The sequence below is a fragment of the Rhinolophus hipposideros genome (assembly GCF_964194185.1).
Source record: "Rhinolophus hipposideros genome assembly, chromosome: 6".
Classification (NCBI taxonomy): Eukaryota; Metazoa; Chordata; class Mammalia; order Chiroptera; family Rhinolophidae; genus Rhinolophus; species Rhinolophus hipposideros.
Genome location: NC_138052.1, coordinates 70,617,892 through 70,638,145, shown reverse-complemented (window position 1 = coordinate 70,638,145; position 20,254 = coordinate 70,617,892). Strand labels below are relative to the sequence as shown.

At 39.3% G+C, this 20,254-nt stretch overlaps 1 protein-coding gene across 1 annotated transcript in view; it reads right to left on the bottom strand.

The window, feature by feature from the left end:
• Nucleotides 1-265: 265 nt before the first annotated feature.
• Nucleotides 266-20,254, bottom strand: part of LOC308498977 (aldehyde oxidase) — a 75,145-nt gene continuing 55,156 nt past the window's right edge. The window contains exons 27-35 of the mRNA XM_081051763.1: nucleotides 16,539-16,634; nucleotides 11,389-11,517; nucleotides 10,610-10,684; nucleotides 8,848-8,900; nucleotides 7,520-7,634; nucleotides 5,871-5,936; nucleotides 4,631-4,819; nucleotides 3,938-4,105; nucleotides 266-2,932 (exon numbers count right to left, since the gene is read on the bottom strand). Of these exons, the coding sequence (XP_080907889.1) occupies nucleotides 2,882-2,932; nucleotides 3,938-4,105; nucleotides 4,631-4,819; nucleotides 5,871-5,936; nucleotides 7,520-7,634; nucleotides 8,848-8,900; nucleotides 10,610-10,684; nucleotides 11,389-11,517; nucleotides 16,539-16,634 (942 nt within the window). The 3' untranslated portion in view covers nucleotides 266-2,881. The remainder of the gene's footprint in view (nucleotides 2,933-3,937; nucleotides 4,106-4,630; nucleotides 4,820-5,870; nucleotides 5,937-7,519; nucleotides 7,635-8,847; nucleotides 8,901-10,609; nucleotides 10,685-11,388; nucleotides 11,518-16,538; nucleotides 16,635-20,254) is intronic.

Here is a 20,254-nt window from a genome sequence, read left to right as displayed (position 1 = left end):
GCTCTCTAAGTGTTCCTCCAATCAAATCCTGTCTGTCTATGCTCCCAACTCTCTTATTTCCCCACCTTCCTCTGCTACCCACACTTTCCTCCTCCCTTAAGCCAATTTGGAACTTCAGTCTCAATCGAGTTCTTACAGAATGCACACTTCTTTCTCCCTGTCCAGGGGTGACCTACCGGAATAAAATTTCTTTTTACAGCCAGCAACAAAAACCAGTGAAATGGAATTAAACAATGTAGATGTCATGAATTCAGATGCATTTCTAGGTGTTAAATGTATTTGTTTATTAATTTGTTTTAAAAACAAAACTAATACATAATTTTTTTTAGTTGTTTTTTTTTTTTAATTAAAGTTTACTGGGGTGACAATTGTTAGTAAAGTTACATAGATTTCAGGTTTACAATTATGTAATACATTATCTATATCTCACATTGTGTGTTCACCACCCTGAGTCAGTTCTTCAATCACCATATATTAGATTCTGTTTACCCTCTTCTAGAGGCCCCCTCCCTCTTCCCCTCTGGTAATCCATAAACTCTTGTCTATGTCTATGAGTTTTTGTTCTTTCATTTGTTTGTCTTCACCTTTTGTTGTTTTCAGTTTTATATACCACATATCAGTGAAATCATATGTTTCTCTACTTTTTCTGTCTGACTTATTTCGCTTAGCATTATAATCCCAAGATCCAACCATGTTGTCACAAATGGTACTACATCATCTTTTCTTACCGCTGAATAGTATTCCATTGTGTATATATACCACAACTTCTTTATCCATTCATCTATTGGAGGACATTTCGGTTGTTTCCATGTCTTGGCCACCGTAAGTAAAGCTGCAATGAACATCGGAGCACACATGCCTTTATGGATAAATGTTTTCAGATTTTTTTGGTAGATATCCAGGAGAGGGATTGCTGGGTCATATGGCAATTCTATTCTTAATTTTTTGAGGAACCTCCACACTGCCTTCCATAGTGGCTGCAACAATCTGCATTCCCACCAACAGTGTATGAGGGTTCCTTTTTCTCCACAGCCTCTCCAACACTTGTTACTATTTGTCTTGTTGATGATAGCCATTCTAACTGGGGGGAAGTAATATCTCATTGTGGTTTTTATTTGCATTTCTCTGATGATTAGTGATGTTGAGCATTTTTTCATATGTCTATTTGCCATTTGTAAGTAAGTCCTCTTTGGAGAAATGTCTCTTCAGGTCCTCTGCCCATTTTTCAATTGGGTTGTTTGTTTTTTTGTTGTTGAGTTTCATGAGTTCCTTGTATATTTTGGATATTAGCCACTTATCGGAGGTGTTGTTTGCAAAAATCTTCTCCCATTCAGTTGGTTGCCTCTTTGTTTTGTTGATGGTTTTTTTTGCTGTGCAGAAGCTTTTAAGTTTGATATAGTCCCATTCATTTATTTTAGCTTTTACTTCCCTTCCCTTTGGAGTCAAATTCATAAAATGCTCTTTGAACCCAAGGTCCATAAATTTAATACCTATGTTTTCTTCTACGCAGTTTATTGTTTCAGGTCTTATGCTTAGGTTTTTGATCTATTTTGAATTAATTTTGGTACATAGTGACAGATAGCAGTCCAGTTTCATTCTTTTGCCCATGGCTTTCCAATTCTCCCAGCAGTCTTTTCTCCATTGTATATTTCTGGCTTCTTTGTCAAAGATTACCTGTCCATATTTATATGGATTTCTGGGTTCTCAATTCTATTCCATTGGTCTATGTGTCTGTTTTTCTGCCAATACCATGCTGTTTTGATTATTGTTGCCGTGTAGTACAAGCTGAAGTCAGGGAGTGTGATACCTCCAGTATTGTTCTTTTTTCTTAGGATTGCTTTGGCTATTCCGGGTCGTTTGTGGTTCCAAACAAATCTGATGATTTTTTGTTGTATTTCTTTAAAAAATGCCATTGGGATTTTGATGGGGATTGCATTAAATCTGTATATTGCTTTGGGTAACGTGACCATTTTAACTATGTTGATTCTTCCAATCCATGAGCATAAAATGTCTTTTCATTTCTTTATGTCTTCTTCAATTTCTTTTAAAAATGTCTCATAGTTTTCAGCATATAGGTCTTTCACATCTTTGGTTAAGTTTATTCCTAGATATTTTATTCTTTTTTGTTGCAATTGCAAAATAAATTGTTTTTTTTTTAATTTCTTTTTCTGAGATTTCACTGTTAGTATATAACTTTTGTATGTTGATTTTGTAGCCGGCAACTTTACTGTATTTGTTTATTGTTTCTACTAGCTTCTTGGTGGAGTCTTTAGGTTTTTCTATACATAGCATCATGTCATCTATAAAGAGTGACAATTTAACTTCTTCATTCCCAATTTGGAGCCTTTTATTTCTTTCTCTTGCCTGATTGCTCTGGCGAGGACTTCCAAAACTATGTTGAAAATACATATTTTTTTAAAACTAAAAATTACAAAAGTATGTAAAGCAAAACGTGAATATCCTTTACAGTTCATACTACTAATAAAATTATAGAAAATTGCCTTTCACTAGACAGTAAATTTCTATTAGTGGATATAAGCCAAATATGAATCATACACAAGTCATCATCTCTAGTCCATTCAGCTGGTTCAGTTGAAGAGACAGAGTAATGGAGAATATCATTCTAGAGGAAAGCAGTTAGTATTTGTACCATTTAAAATATGATTTCTAAATTGCTTAAGCATATCTATCAAAACCTAAATGGAACATTTAAAATCAGATCATATAAAAGCATATAAAGTCATATAAAAGCAATACTCTGAAATGATTTCTGAACTGTGAAACTTTGTTTTTCAGGCGTAGCCTCATAGAGCGTAGAGACTGAATAGATTGCTGTGTTGGAAGAGTCGCTCCTGTTTTTTCCCATAAGCTTGTACTTGATTCATATGCGTACATTCCAAGGAACATAGGATCCAGGCTTATCTCTTGGAATCTAGAATAAAAGGACAAATTTGTATGTTTGCACTTGGAAAATGTTTGTGACAAATAGAAAATAGCAGAATACAAAATACTTGTATGATAAAAACTACCCAGAGGGCCACCAGGCCAAAGAGAAGACAGGCAATGACAGAGTGAGAAATGTGGAGGAATCCAGGAGGGGACTAAGGGTTGGGTGGGGCAGGGCAGGTACAGAGTCATCATCCCATGCTTAAAGACAGACAAATGAAAAGTGGAATCGGTCTGTGTTTCTCCAGAGTGAAGCGGTGATTCACAGGGCTTAGGAAAAGCTAGAAGGGGCACCGCAAAGAGCCAGCGTAAGAGGAGGTAAGGGAGGCGGCTTGCCCCTCATTATAGGAATATACAAGGAATAACTTGTTTATAGTCAGAAGAATCACTGTGAATGATATGAGTTCTACAATTAAAAATCTGGTTACTGAAAATGACTACAGAGAGCTAAAGTGTTTGCTTGGCAGGGGTGTGAATGCAGGAGGGATTCCCTCCAGTGGCGGTTGGGAAAGGGCCCTTTCCGCTCTGGTCAAATCAGGAATTGCATACATTCCCAGTGCCTGGTTGGGGTGTACTGAGATAGACTGTTGGAGTGGCCCATATTCTTGGTCTGGGTGTCTTTGGTTCAGGTAACAGTTTCTGAACTTCTATTCCTGACCAATGTGTCTTGGGGGGAGCGGGGGATAGTGTGGTGGGGGGGCGGTGATGACAAAACAAAGGAGGAACATACAACTGATGATAAAAAGTGAATCTTCTTTTTTTAAGTGGTGTAGAACTGAGCCCCACTGCACGTAAGGCGGGCCAGGCTGATGGAAAAATGCAGTTCGAGAGCCACTGTGCTCTTCTCCTGCTCGAATGCCTTTGGGATGCTTGTCACTTTTCTTCCATGGAAAACCATGGAACAAAGGTGGGTTTCTTTCTTCCACGGTGAGTTAAGGAAACTTGATCACAAGGACAGGGGACAAAATCTCAATTTAATAACAGAACGTACCATTTTTGTGAACTTATCTTCACAGGCCATTCTAATCTTCTCCGGGGTCAGTGGACTATTGAGCTTCAAAGGTCCAAACAAGCCTCTCTCCTGTCGTGCTGCATTCACCGCATCATGAATGGCAAAAAACACGGAACACCCCAGGAAGACCCCAGGCTCTCCCAGACCCTTGAAGGGAGACAAGTCAATTAGATTATGGCGCTCTCCCTGTATATACCTGTACATCTACAGGTAGGTATGTGCATGTATAAAATATAAAACATATGTGACTCTTCCTTTTAAAAAAGTAATTTATTATTTAATAAATTTATTATAATTATTTATTAAATGTAGTATTTATTATTTATTAAATTTATTATTTAAGTAATTTATTATTTAAATCCAATGTTCTCATTCTTAGGTTTCCAGCCTAAGGAAATGATCCCAATGGAGAAAGGAGATTTAGGCATGAAGACGATTATTGCATCTGAAAAATCAGGTGTAACCTGATGGCAACAGTAGTTTGTGTCAGGCTCCAAGATCTGGAGTATTTCTTTAAAAAAATTGATAATGTTAGTTTTATAATTCAAATGTTTAATAGAGCTTCCCCCCCTATAATCCTGCTAAAACCCTAAACAACCAAGAGATGAATGTAGCCTCTCCTTCCTTGCACAGTGTCACACAGCATGCATTTATTCGTGGAGCACAGCTTACCTTAGATGAATACAGGGTATTCGAGTTTTGTGTCGGAGGCAGCAAAGAGATGTGTAGCTCTGCAGGGACGTCGCAAATGGCGGGGATTTTATACTGGTCTGGACCACGAGTGTACAGTACACCCTGAGGAGAATAATTCAGTTCCTCGATTGTATAAAGTCCCATGCCTTGAATAAATGCACCTTCAATCTGAGGCAAAAAAATTAAAAAATGGAAAAATTTAGAATTTTCATATGTGAGAAAAACAGTCAACAGTAGCATTTCAACTTCATGCTGTTTGTCTAAATTTTTAAAATACAGTGTTGAGAGGTTTCTCAGCATGTCTTGGAGCATATCTCTGAAAGTTTACTTAAAAGTTTACCTAAAAGCATTTCTAAACATCTTATTGGGCACTAAGTTCAAAGTCAAAGGCCTTCAGTGTGAATCTCAGCTTGGCATTAGTATTGTAGCTCTAGAAGAGGCCGCACAGAGCTTATAGCCCAAATGCTCTCTTTTTTTTTTCCTGTGAGGCAGATGAAACCCTCTCTGCCTGGCGTGTCCACAGACCCCAGGACACGAGAAAAGGATCTTAGGGCTTTAGAATCCCTTCATCTCATCTGACCATCCTTGCTCACGAGCTGGCTGGCTCACATCTCTGAACTCAGTTTCCTTGCTTCTAACATATGGGGTTTGAACTGTGTGTTCTCAATGCTTCCTGGACAGCTTAAAAATGCTCCAGTTCTTAGATGTGCTAGACATTTGAATATTTACGTAAAACAGCTTGTGATTTTTCAATCTTGTCAATTATTTCAAATTTAAATTTAAAAAGTGTGTAGGCAAAATAGGCTACTACCAATCACTACCGCTGCAGTTATTAACGTTTGTTATCCCAGCCCAACTTCAAACTCCTTGAAACCAGAGCCTGGCATATGCCCAGGGCTCAGCATTTAGCACTACATTCTACTTCTTTCCCAGACATGTGGGGCTCATTTTTTCACCTCTAAGCTTAGTCTTGCCTCATTCAAACTCCCCAGGCACTGGCTGTATGTTTCTTCCAAAATGACCTAAAATGCCTTTGTTTCCTTCCCTCTTTTAAGCAATAAAAGATTGCAGTTCCACAGCTGGCCTGCACAGAAGGATTTTGACTAAAAGGGTAGAAAAATAAGATGATGAATAAGCTGGATGGAATGTTTTGCCTGAATATCCCCACAGCAGTTTTGACTTTTACAAATAGGAAGTGAGGCAAATCAGTTACACATACCTGGCCTCTGTCAAGGGCTGGATTTATACTGTAGCCGATATCCATGACAATGTCTGTTCTGATATTCTAGTAATAACAAAAGTGAAAATGATTACTGTGATGAATCAAACTTAGGGAGAGAAAGTTGAGAAACAGTTCCTGCCAGGAGGCATTGGTATAGAACCTTTCTTTGGGCCACATTATATTTCAGGAGAAGGGAACAATATTTTCTTATGTTGCAAAGTTTATTATGTATAAACTTCAGAGTTATACAAATACTCTTAACCAGCTTAAGCACTGATCATTTTTTACTGGAAATATTAGGAGAAGAAAATATTTACTTGACTTTAATTCCAGCTGAGTGATGTAACACACGGGCTTTTAGCCAGTGCAACGGATATAAGATAGAACACAGAAAACAGGAAATGTCTATGGCCTTCATGACTCTTGTTGCAAAACTTTGTGGCCACCACCCAACTCAACATCCAGAGTCCAACTGGCCAAGTGACGTTTACTGAACCACAGAACTCAGGGTGCAACAGCAAAAGTCTTTCAATTGTTATCCACTGTTCTAGATTTTTCATTTTTAAAGCAGGAGAGAGAATAAATATAACATTACAACCTGGTAACCACAAGTTCTCTGATAACCTACAAAAGAGGAGGCTTACAGCAGGCCCAGCCAGGCTGGTGATTACACCAGCCTGGTGTTATCAGCAGGCCTGTCCAGCAGGCCTGTTTGCTCTCCAGCAGGCCTGTCCCTTTTTTTATGTGACATTAATGGTCTCATAAGAGCCATGACAAACAGATTCTATTTATAATTATTAACGGAACAAAGGAAACCCAAGAGTGTCCTCTTTTGATGAGGGACTTTCATCTAACATTTTTCTAATAAAAATTAGTGATCCAGAATGTTCTACTTCAGGTACTCACCTCTCTTATGTAAAGACACAATGAAATGTAAAGTTCTCTTTGACACCAGTTAGCAAGGCTGGCCTTCCACGGACAACTGGCCTCAACTGGAGGTGAGTGAAGGTTTTACTTTCAAAGCTGTGGTTTTACTACTGTTTCTCATTGCCATTTGATAGGGCTGGAAAGAGTGGTTTTAGGTTGTGTTTGCCAGCCTCCAAGGTGGCCCTCAATAATCGCCACCTCCTGGTAACATAAGGTTGAAGCCTTATGCAGTTCCCTCCTACATCTTACCAAGGTTGGTTCATGTGACCAACAGGACATGGCAGAAGTGATAATATGTCACCCCAATATTAGGTTATATTATAAAAGACTGTGGCTCTGTCTTGTTAGCAGGTTGTGGATACTTATGAAATCCTTTAAGAATGTCACACGGTGACATTTCACGTACACAGCCAGGATTGCCGGTTGTCCTAGCACTCTACATGGAAGCCCCCTTTAAGCTGTGTTATTTCCTTGAAGTGGTTCCTTTCCTGATTCCATTTGAAAGGTCCAGGGAAATAAAGAAGACAGGCCATTGGTCATTTTCCATGGAAGCAACCACAGCACCGAGACAATTACCAAGCTTCTATTTCCTTCTGGTAATACAGAGAAATTATCCTTAGGCTGAATCCATGGTGCTCCCACGGTGCTCCCACAGATGGAGTATATGGAATCTGTGTATCTGAGAGTGCAACGTGACGACGCTCCCGACTGGTACGGACCTTATGAGCACCCGTCAGGCAATCTATTTCAACCTCGGAACAGGCAGCTCCAAAAACAAAGTATTCGAAAGGCTGGCCTTCGCCGGTCTCCCAGTTCATATGTGATTCATAACCCCTGGAGGAAACAGAATTACTGAGGAATGTTGTTATGAGAGCATCTAATTGCAGACTGTGATGATTAAACACACCCGTTAGGAGCTGTGCGTGGTTTGCACAGTGATGTGCCAGCACATAATCAGGCAATCCATGTGGGGAATAAATATTTACTTCTTTCTTATTACGCTTGTTTTGTCTGATAAAAACATCCAATTGCTCCCTACAATGACGCCTTATGCCTGGCAGTTAATTGTTGACTGTATGATTATCCATCTAATTGCTGTGGGTTAATTTTGGCTCATGTAATCCTATTGTCATCAGATTTGGGGACTTCCACCTGTATTTTACACCAAACACTACTTCAAAGGTCCATAATGGCCTGTTTATTTGTCTTTCTGCCTCTAGGATTCAGCCTCTTGTGTGAGGGATCAAGCTCCCTGGCTCTGGGGCTTTGTGAATACTCTGGTCTCCCCCTCGCGGGCTCCATGACCTGCTGTGTGCCCAGCTCCTCTGTAAGGGCACCAAATGAATGTCATGGTGCAAGAGAAGCACAGGCCAACAGCTTACCAGCTCTTTCTACCCTTTTCTCCTCTGCTCCCCCTGGCCCGGAGGTGGCCATTAAAAATGCTTCCAGGGATTATATAGCCAGCCAGTGTCCTGGAACCCCCATGACAACTGGCAAAGTGCCGATATCAGGGAACACTCTCTGTGTCACCCTGCTCTCTGATGGCTTTCACTCTCCATTAAAATAATTTGATACATTGTTTTCCAGAGTACATGAGTTCTAGTTGTTCCACATTTTGACAACACATAGTTATCGACAGATTTCTTATTTTTTGCCCATCTAGAAAGTGTAAATGGTGTTGATCTTATTTTGGGTTTAATTTGCATTTCCTTACCTTTGTTTCTTAACTTAAGGGATACACTGAGTGTTCAACAAAAGGTCAACTGCTCTGTACTATTAGTGCTCTGTACTAAGCCCCCAAAAACACTCTGGAATTACCCAGTATGATCTGAATCATCAATTCAGATGTATTTATTTTCATGCCTATTTTTTCCCCAACAAAAGCCTTTCTGGACCTTTGGATTAAGTAGCAGCTACATGTTCTTTATAACAGTGTGTTAATAGAAGGTACAACATTAATTTTGACCAAAATTGCAAACAGAAGTGAAACTCTTCCCCAAGATACCACAGCTATTTTCCATAGCATGCCACTGAAAGGACTATTTACCTGAAGTATCCAGTAGCTGAGAGAGAAATGCTTTCATCAAAAGCAGCATGTGCCTGTGAAAGAAGAGTATCACATGATACAATAAGAATATTTAAAATAAGAATCATTTGAAACTTCAATTTTAATTTTACTATGTGTTAAATAATTATCAGTAGTAATAACTAGTAATAACTTCCTAATAATAACCAGGAAAGACCAAGATTAATTTGTTCCTCTCAGCATTTTCTATCTCCACAGGCAATTGTGGATCACTGCTTGTAGCAACAGCAGTTGTTTGTTCAAATGCCTATTACCATAATAAATGATGTTATGGAATGTTACACTTACAGTCTGCACTATGGTGGACAATGCATATTCGGCTTATGAAGATTTTCACTAAGTCATCTGGAAAGACTAAGCCTATTAACATGGAACGTTTCAGGAAAACATGGGTGGTTGGAGGTTTAACTTTAATATCATGTACCCATAACAGTCTTAGGAGAGGAGTATAATTTTGCTAAGATGTACCCTTTAAACCCAAAGTTCTCCTGACTCTTCAGTGTACACATTTGACTAAAAAATGGAAAAATGGGGGTCAAGTCCAAGTCCCCAAGTCTGAGAAAGAAAAAGGTGAGAAGTGCAACCATTACAGAAGAAAGTGGGCTGAATGGCAGCATTTCATAAAGATGGTGACTGAGTCTCTTGCACTGCATCTCACCCCAGCTTTTTCCAACCAGATTCTCTCAACCTTCCTGAGCCTGAGAAGCACAGGGCAGAAGGGAGAAAAAAAAATATACCCAGAAAGGATTGAGAGCTCCCATAAATATGAATTACAGAATAAGTCCTAACTCTATGGACTATCAAGGACCATTTCTAAGTGAGACTTCCCAAATGCTATTTCCTCCAGACCAATGCTTTTAATGTGACATTCTAGAAGAGTCGGCATGACACATATTCCCAGCCTTTACTGATATCCATTCCATACGATCTGATACTTCAGAAACTATTACTTTGAAAAATTTGCTAGTTGACTTTAGAATGTGTGTCTTCTCTTCCAACTAGATCATAAGTAGATCAAAGGAAGCAGTTGACTATTTCCATTCCATTTGGTGCCTATTATTGGTTGAATATATACCCAATGGCTTGCTTTCCTATTTCTTTCTTTTCTTTTTTTAAAAATTTATTGGGGTGACAATTGTTAGTAAAATTACATAGATTTCAGGTGTACAATTCTGTATTACATCATCTATAAATCCCATTGTGTGTTCATCACCCAGAGTCAGTTCTCCTTCCATCACCATATATTTGATCCCCCTTTCCCCTCATCTCCCACCCCTCCACCCCCCTTACCCTCTGGTTGCTTTCCTATTTCTAAATAAGTGCTTACATGATTTTTACTCTCATAGAAAAATTCTAGTGTTTTCTTTCCATTTAGGAACAGTGGAACCCAAAGAAGGAGAATAAACAGATTTACAGCTGTTATCTGGAAAATACCTAAGTTTCACAGGAAGAAACATCAATTAATTCTTTCTTAAAACAAGAATCCTGGACAGAAGACCATTTTTTTCTCTAATAGAGAATTTTCCCAGATGTAAGAGCTCCTCCATCATACTATGATAAGATTTCCAAATGCCAAAGCCAAAGGGCCTCTATTTATCACTGCATAACTATAGTGCCTGCTAAAGTGCCCTTTCTACTGATATTTAATTCACACATATATCTCATTCTCCCTCTTCCTTTCCCCCCCGCCAAACATAAAACATGAAGTAACAGTGATTCTCACCCACTCCTTCCAAGTGCCTTGAGGATTCTTGCTGATGATGGGTTCAAGGCGCTTTAGGAGAGTTTGACAAGCATCCTAGGGATTATTTTTTAAAATTAAAATTATAATTATAATTTCATACAAACATCAATTTCAAAACCACATGATATGTGCCATTATATAGACTTATTTAAGAGGCCCAAGGAACATGGACCAGGAAGAGACCGAACCTGTGATAACTGATGTGATAGGTTCAATGGGGATGGGGCTGAAGTGGGACCACCTAGGATAGGGGCCTTATAAGCCACACTAAGAGGTTGGGACTTAACAGAAAACCTGTTGGCAAGCTACTGGCCACTGTTTTTAATCATAGCATGGTCAGATTTATTTTGTGGGAAAGCTTGCTCTGGATGCATGAAGTCAGCATGAACAATGGAACTGGGGCAGAGAGACAGCCTTGCAATGGCGCTGGCAGCAGGAGAGAATCTGCATCACAGCAGCCATATATATTACTGCAACACGGAAGTGGAATGACACAGAGACACTTCTGAGTAGAATTGAAATGACGAGCTGACCAGGGAGCTGTCATGAATAAGGGAGAAAAAGAGATGGCTATTTCAGCCAGGAGAGCAATTGAGTGCTGTACCACTGACTGAGGAGACCCGGGGAAGGGCAGCTTTCACTGAGAGGGTGTGGGAAGGAGATAAGTGCTGGGTTAATTCTCAGCATCTTCTGAGCGCCACCCACGTATTTGGTCCTGACAGGGTTAGAGATTTGGATGCCACTGCAATGATTCTTACCTTTATTGCCAACCCATTCAGGTCTGCCACCAGAGAAGCTCCAGAGAAGTTGGTATTAGGGACGGTTTCTGTGCTTGTTCCACGCAGGTGGACACTGGACAATGGAATCTTTAATTCACGACTGGCCACCTGAATTTTAGAAGAGAGGTTCCCCCCCCCAAACTTTGGTTAGTCACAGACCCATGCACATGCCCACGTGGTAGCACGAGCGTGAAGCCCTCATGTGCACAATGGTGGCTAGTGAGCAGAGTCATGAATTCCTCGCCACAAAATGTCCCTCCTTCTAAAATCCCTGTAGCTAGTCTGGATCCCGAGCCCTGAGCACACTTTTCTTTTCTTTGAGTTTCTTATGTGCCGTAGCATCAGGTAGAAAAAGCAAGACCCCACACTGAGGCAGAAAGAAATACTTCGTGTCTTTATCATCATGAAATCAATACCTCTGAAGCCTCTCCTATCCCATACTGCGCAAAATTCTAGCAAAGTCGACCTCGGCAGAGAAGACGTGCCTTTTCCACATTTCTCGAGATGCTCTAGGAGAAAAGTTCTGGTTGTGAGAAAGGACAATGGCCTTGTTAAAGCAGCAGCACCAACGTGAGATCATAGAAGGAGATGGGGCCAGTGTCACTGGCCAACATAAGCACTTAGCTGCTGCTTTGTTTTTCCTTTGTTTTTAGTGCTGGGGAGCAGAATCGTATTACTAACTTCAGCTCTTCCAAAATTTTCCGCTTTCCTGCAAGCAGTATAGCTTAATAGAGTTTGCTCATAGCTGTGACAAGGACATGGGCATATGGAGTCCTTCTGTATCTTCGACTTTCAGAAGATTGTCTACACAAAATGCATAGGCTTAGAACATAAAGAGAGAGAGAGGACCCAAATTAATAAAATCAGAATGAAAGAGGAGAAGTGACAATAGACACCACAGAAATACAAAAAATTTTAAGAAATTACTATGAGCAACTATATGCCAACAAATTAGACAATCTGGAAGAAATGGACAATTTTCTAGAAGCATACAACCTTCCAAGGCTAATTCAAGAAGAAATGGAAAACCTGAATAGACTGACTACTACCTGGGAAATTGAATCAGTAGTCAACAAGCTCCCAACAAACAGAAGCCCTGGATCAGATGGCTTTACAGCAGAATTTTACAAAAATTCAAAAAAGAATTATCACCTATTCTCCTCAAACTATTCCAAAAAATCCAGAAGGAGAGAAGACTCCCAAACACTTTTTACAAGGCCACTATCACCCTGATCTCAAAATCAGACAAAGACATTACAGAAAAAGAAAACTTCAGGCCAATATCCCTAATCAACAGAGATGCAAAAATCCTCAACAAAATATTAGTGAAAAGAATTCAGCAATACAGTAAAAAGATCATACACCATGATCAAGTGGGATTCATTCCAGTATGCAATGGTGGTTCAACAACCGAAAACCAATTTATGTGATTCACCACATTAACAAAATGAAAATTAAAAATCATACGATCAGATCAATAGATGCAGAAAAAGCATTTGAGAAAATCCAGCAGCCATTTATAATAAAAACTCTTAAGAAAGTGGGAATAGAGGGACCATATTTCAACATAATAAAAGCCATATATGACAAACACACAGCTAATATCATACTCAATGGGAAAAAGCTAAAACCATTCCCCTTAAGATCAGGAACAAGGCAAGGTTACCCACTTTCTCCACTTCTATTCAACATAGTCTGGAAGTCCTAGCCACAGTAATCAGACAAGAAAAAGAAACAAAGGTATCCAAATCGGTAAAAAGGAAGTAAAATTGTCATTATATGCAGATGACATGATACTATATATAGAGAACCCCAAAGATTCCACCAAAAGATTATTAGAACTGGTAAATGAATTTAGTAAAGTAGCAGGATATAAAATTAATATTCAGAAATCAGTTGCACTTGTATATACCAGTAATAAAATATCAGAAGGAGAAATTAAGAAAACAGTCCCATTTACAATTGCTTCAAAGACTATAAAATACCTACGAATAAATTTAACCGAAGAAGTAAAAGACCTGTACTCAGAAAATTCTAAGACACTGAAGAGAGAAATTAAAGAAGATGCAAATAGATGGAAACACATACCACGCTCATGGATAGGAAGAATTAATATCGTTAAAATGTCCATACTGCCTAAGGCAATATACAGATTCAACGCAATTCCTATCTAACTACCAAGGACATTTTTCAAAGAAATAGAACATATAATCCTAAAATTTATATGGAACCATAAAGGACTCCAGAGAGCCTTGGCAATCTTGAGAAGTAAGAACAAAGTGGGAGGTATCATGATACCTGACATCAAATTATACTACAAGGCTACATAGTAATCAAAACAGCATGGTACTGGCATAAAAACAGACACATAGATCACAGAACAGAATAGAGAGCCCAGAAATAAGTCCATGCCTATATGGTCATTTAATCTACAGCAATGGAAGCAAGAATTTACACTGTGGTAAAGACAGTCTATTCAATAAATGGTGCTGGGAAACCTGGACAGACACATGCAAAAAAATGAAGCTGGACCACCTCCTTATACAATATACAAGAATAAATGCAAAAGGGATTAAAGATCTGAAACCATAAAACTCCTAGAAGAAAATATAGGAAAAAAAGTTTACAGACATTACCTGGAGTAATATTTTTACTGATATATCCCCTCAGGCAAGGGAAGTAAGAGAAAAAATAAACATATGAGATTACGTCAAACTAAAAAGTTTTTTCACAGCTAAGGAAACCATCAGTAAAACAAAAAGGGAGCCTACTGAATGGGAGAAGATATTTGTCAATGACATATCTGACAAGGGGTTAATATCGAAAATTTATTTTAAAAAACTCATTCAACTCAACACTAAAAAAACAAATAATCCAATTAAAAAATGGGCAGAGGACATGAAGAGACATTTTTCTAAAGAGGACATACAGATGGCAAACAGAGCTATGAAAAAATGCTCAACTTCACTAATTGTTAGAGAAATGCAAATAAAAACCACAATGAGATACCACCTCACTCCAGTCAGAATAACTATCATCAATCAATAAACAACAAGTGCTGGCGAGGATGTGAGGAAAAGGGAACCTTCGAGCACTGTTGGTGGGATTGCAAATTAGTGCAGTCACTATGGAAAACAGTACAGAGGCATCTCAAAAAATTGAAAATTGGGTATCTATCCAGAGAATTCCAAAATGCTAATTCAAAAAAAATGTATGCACCCCTGTGTTTATTGCAGCACTATACACAATAGCCAAGACATGGAAACAACTGAAATGCCCATCAGTAGACGACTGGATTAAGAAACTGTAGTACATTTATACAATGGAGTATTATGCAGCCATAAAGAAGAATGAAATCTTACCATTCGCAATGGATGGATCTAGAGAACATTATGCTAAGTGAAATAAGTCAGACAGAGAAAGACAAATACCATATGATCTCACTTTTATGTGGAATCTAAAGACTAGACTAAATGAACGAACTAATCAGAAAGTCTCAGAGACATGTAGGAAAAACTGAAGGTTGCTAGATGGGGGTGGGGTGGGGATAAGGGAGAAGGTGAGGGGAATAGAAAGCACAGTTGGTAACCACAAGAAAGTCAATTGGGGAAATACAAGCAATAATGTTGTAAAGATTTTGTAGGGTATCCAATGGACACTTGTCTTATTAGGGATGCCACATCAGGGATGGTGTAGATGCCTCATCCTTGCACTGTACACCTGAAGCTGAATAATTATGAATGTCAACTATAATTTTATATATATATATTCACAAGAAGTGGAGCATAGCATAAGGAATAGAGACAGTGGAAATGCAATGGCTGTATGTGATATCAGAGGGTTAGTAGATTGGGGGAGAGGGTTATCACTTTGTGAGGGGTAGAAATGATAAATGTTTATTACCGTGTTTTGTACACATGAAACTAATTTAAAAAACTAATAAAAATAAAAGAAGATGGCAATAGCAAAAAAAAAAGAAAAGAAAAGAAAGTCTCTGGTGGCCCAGTAAGGAAAACAATGAAGTCTCCAAAATGGGGAGCTATAACTAAACAATTCTCAAGTGACTGATACTATGAAAGAAAATATATATTCAACATTTCTCTAATCAGAAAAATGCAAATTAAAGCAATAATGAAGTACAATCATTCACCTACCAATTTTTCGAAGATTTTAAAACAATCCATAATATACAATGTCGGTTAGTAGTGTAATGAGATGGCTACTTTCTGAAAAACAATTGGTAATATGTGCCAAATGATTTAAGATATACTCTGTGACCAGTAATTCTATTTCTGGGAATCTATTTTAAGAAAATAGTCATTGATTTGATCACAGGTTTATGTAAAAATATTCATTGAAGTGTTCAACAATTGGGGAAGGTTAAATAAATTATACATATCAACATACAGCCATTACAAATCACGATTGCAAAGAATTCTTAATGATGGAAGAAGTGCTCACTCTATATAAGAATAGGTGAAACAAACAGAAGACAAAATTATGTAACAGCATGTTGGTAATCTTTTGGAAAAAGAAAAAGTCAAGATGGAAAGAACCCGAAACAGTGATTATTGCCATGTGGTGGAATTGTGTAGGGTCGTCTTAAAAAAAATTATTTGCCTCTTACAAATGCTTTATAATCTGTATTATTACTAATATGATTAGCAAAATAGATATGGTAGCTAAAAATTAAATTTAAAGTAAAAGAGCCAAAAGAAAACTGGTAAAGTTTGGTTAGAAATATCAAATGTGATTTACATTATCAATTGCTCAGAGTCCTTACTATAAAAAAAGCAAGAAATAGCACAGTACATCAGAATTTACATATTTTTTTGTTGCCCAGCAACAAAAAGACAACTCATTCATGTATCCAAAGGAAAACAGCAAATAACCACACATCCTTGTACATCAATAAGACAACCTGAGGCTCTCCTGCCACATTTGTTTAAGAAGGACAGTTACAAACTGGCTTGTCGACTCAGTTTCTGCTACTAGCTTAACAGTTTATATGGTCAAAGCTGCAGTCTCCTATCCTTCTTATTTTGAAACAGAGAATGTACAATCATGATTTCTCCCTCGTACACATATCTATAAGCACATCCAAATCATGCAAGTATTTGCATTCTTACCTGAATCATTTTAGTGTGGACACCTTGCCCCATTTCAATTCCACCATGAGTCACCAGCACAGATCCATCTAGATAAATGTGAACGAGGGCAGCAGCCTAAGCACAAAAGATGAAAACAGTTCCCATGATTTTTTGACTAATATTATCATGTCTTGTCAACTAAAACATTTGTCCTGGAAATGATCCCCTCCTTTCCATCTCCTGCCATAATATCCAAAGACACTTTTTCCATCACCCTGAGCGCATGCAGCAGAGACAGGGCAATGCTGGGGCATTCCCTGACCACCCACGAGAGGCCAGACTGTCACTAGATAGCTTTGAGTCTGGGGCAGGACTATGCTCCTTAAGCTACTATATCCTCAGTAGGACAGGTGAGAGCACTGGTACCTTCAAGGATACCCTGACATGGGTGGGGCAACAATTCAGGTTTGGGTTTGTTTTGGGGGTGGGGGACATCAGTTTTAACATACAAAGTTTAGAGTAGATAGTTTAGGGAATAGCCAGAAGAATTGTTTATGTGAATGCTTATTCCCATGGTTGTAGGTGTGTTATAGAGAAGCAAAAAGGAAAATCCAAGTAATATGAAACAGGCATTAATTTTTTTGCTGCAAAAAGAGCTAAGCTCATTCTAAATCATCTTGGCACAGAATTACAGAGCTTTAGTACGAAGGGAACTTGGAAGTAATCTTATCTAACTGTACAGCTCCCCACAAGGATCCAGAAGGAACCAAACTGCTCACAGAATTAAGGGCTGCTGTAATCAGAAACATCCCAACGCTAAGCTAAACATGTTTTACAATTAACAAGAACATGCCATATTGCAAGTCTGCTCATGCTAAACTAGCGGGTATGGAGGTATCTCAGGAAACTGTGGGAAACAAGGATGGCTTCTTCACTTTGAGTCTCCAGTGTAAGAGCAATAGTAACAGCATATGGTCTTAAGAAAACGCTTCTAACACTGCAGTTCCAGAAGGCCTGCAAGGCACACCTTTTTGCAGCTGCTCAGCCGAATAGTGCCAGCCCCATAGATAGGGTCTGGGCCAGGCAGGGGTCATTAAGCTGTCGACTAGTTTCTTATCATCTGTGCTTTGATGCAGAGTGGCATAATTATCTAGCACTTGTAACAGGGTCTTCAGAAATTCTGGTAACAAGCTCATTTCCATTGAATAAAGCTAAAATTTTAGTAAGCCTTTGTTACTCACTGAGATTACTTATAAACAACCCTGGTAATAAGGGAAGTGAATGGACTTGCATGTCAATCACCAGACATAGCCAAGGAAAGGACTGCATTCCTACCTGGATTCTCAGCCTACCAGAAGGAACTCCCTGGGCCACACCTGGAGTCTTGCTTCTTTATTGGTGTCGAAAGGCTCCCATTACTCCAGCTAATGGCAAGCTAAAACCTCTATCATTTCTAGTGAGACACTTTTGACAGTGAAAATGGGCTGTATTTATGTGGTCAGCAGCTGTAAACTAGGGATGTATTAGGAAAATAGGGACATAGAGGTTCCCTTTCTCCAAGGACAAAAGCAGATGTTCACAGAGCAAGAGAGATTTTTAGAACCTTAAGAAAGCCATATTGATCAATTATAGCCATAATGATCAGCCCAACGGTCTTGGGAAGATGTAGCAGAGAGGATTTTACCGTCTGTTGACACATCACTCCTGGAAACACTGTCTTGTGCTCTTGGCCATTTATTCTCAAAACAATAACGATAAGAAATGGCATTCTCTACAGAGAGTCCAGAGATGGCTGCCCTGGATCTGCACGTCAGATGCCAGCTGATGCCAGCTGCAGTGGTTGCTCCTGGGCTCTATTCTATGCCCCTTAATTGCACGCTTCTAGAATGTGAGCCCCCTGAAAGGCAGGACCCTCTCCTAAGGCATAGTATCTCACACATAGTAAGTGCTCAATAAAAGTTTGATAGATGACTTTGCAACAGCATAGCCATTCAATCTGTTTCTTAAGCTTGTAGACACTGTATTTGGTCTCTTTGGCTCAGCGAGCATTTCAGAAGTTTGCTTGTGAATTAAATTATTAGCTGGCATATATAATTGAGCAACAATTACAGTGGATTGTGCATTTCTTACATCGTGTGGCCCAGCTGTCAGTGGCACTCTCCCTGTGTGTCCAGGGAGACATTTCTAGCAGAGACTGCTGAGTAATTTGTTCCATATGCTGCTGCAATCTACTTGAGCCATTCAAAATGTCAAATGTGGTTCAGTTAAGGGGCACCACAGGATGATTCATCGTTAGCACCACAAAAGATAATTCCACAAAGCTTCATCTACAAAATTGGCACAACTGGAGCATTAGAACAGATGGTTCTCCAATAATAAACTGGGGACTTGGTCTGTGAAATTTAAATCTTCAAGCAATGACTACCGGTTTTGGTAAGAAGCTTGCTTTGGTCTCACAGATTCCCAAAATGTCTCAGCCATTCAAACACTTGAGTTCCTACTCTGTGCCAGGTTCCATACTAAGACACTGGGGATACAGAGGTTAATTAGAGACTGTATGTCCTTCAGTGTTCACAGTTCAGGAATTAAATATAATGCAGGTGAGGTATATTTGATCCCTTAGCTATTGGGAGCACAGGGGCTCCTTCTGCTTTGGGAGGTAACGTGGAAGGATAAAGGCACATGGGATCTGCTTCCAGACAGTCCTGAAGTGAAATCCTTGTTCTGTCATTCACTAGCTGGATGTCCTTCGCAAGACAGCAGACCTCTATGGCCTTCCATTTCCCCATCTATAAAACAGAATCACATCCACCCAACAGATAGGGGTTCAATCAAGTGGGAAATGACAAATCACCCAGCCTAGGGCCTCACTCATAGAAGGTACTCAAATGTCATTTCTAGTTCCCTCCTCTATTTGGTTTGCTTTAGAACAGTCTTTCAGCATATGGCGTCCAGGAAGCAGCTTGATTGATCTCCTTGATTCAGCTCTAAGCAAATGTTCTAAGCACAGAAGCTGGTTAGTTTCTGGGGGAGGGTGGGAAGAAGTGGTATGGGGGGAGCTTCTCAGGAGCCTTTGAAAACAAAGTACTGCTGGCTGCTGGCTGCTTTCCTCCCAGCTGAGCTCGATCCCGCTTCAGTTCCCACTGAAAGGCTCCGTGAAGGGGCAGCTTGATGTAGTGGAGAAAGCACAGTTTCTGGGAACTCGCAGACCTGAATTCTAGCTCCAGCCCCTCCTTTCACCAGCTGTGGGATTTGGGGGCAAGTTATCTAAGCTCTCCAGCCTCAGTTTCTCACACGAAGTTAATACGGCTACAAATGTTCTAGGTTGCCATGAGGGTTGAATTAGGTAAGACCTAAAAGAACTTATAACATAGTAGGTGCTCAATAGTCATTGTTATTTTTTACCTACTTTTTGAGAAATTTCTGATGAAGGAAATGGGACAGACTTGGTCTACTGGAGCCCAGATATTAAGTAACGGCAACCATGAAATAGAGGCAGCTGCCATGTCTACCACAGCCTAATGCCCAGGGGTTTCCTGGTGATTCATAAACAGTGGAGATCGTTTTTCTCATGAGCCTGGTCAGTGTGCTCAAGGACAGATGGCCCAGACCGACCTCTTTGCTAGCTGCCAGCGAATCATTTTACCCCAAAACTGTATATTGCCTTTTTTCTCGTGGTACTTCCCCCCTCTTTCTTCCTTTTGAATAATCTTATTTTTGCCTTTATTCCTCAACTACAGCCTCTTGACTGTCTC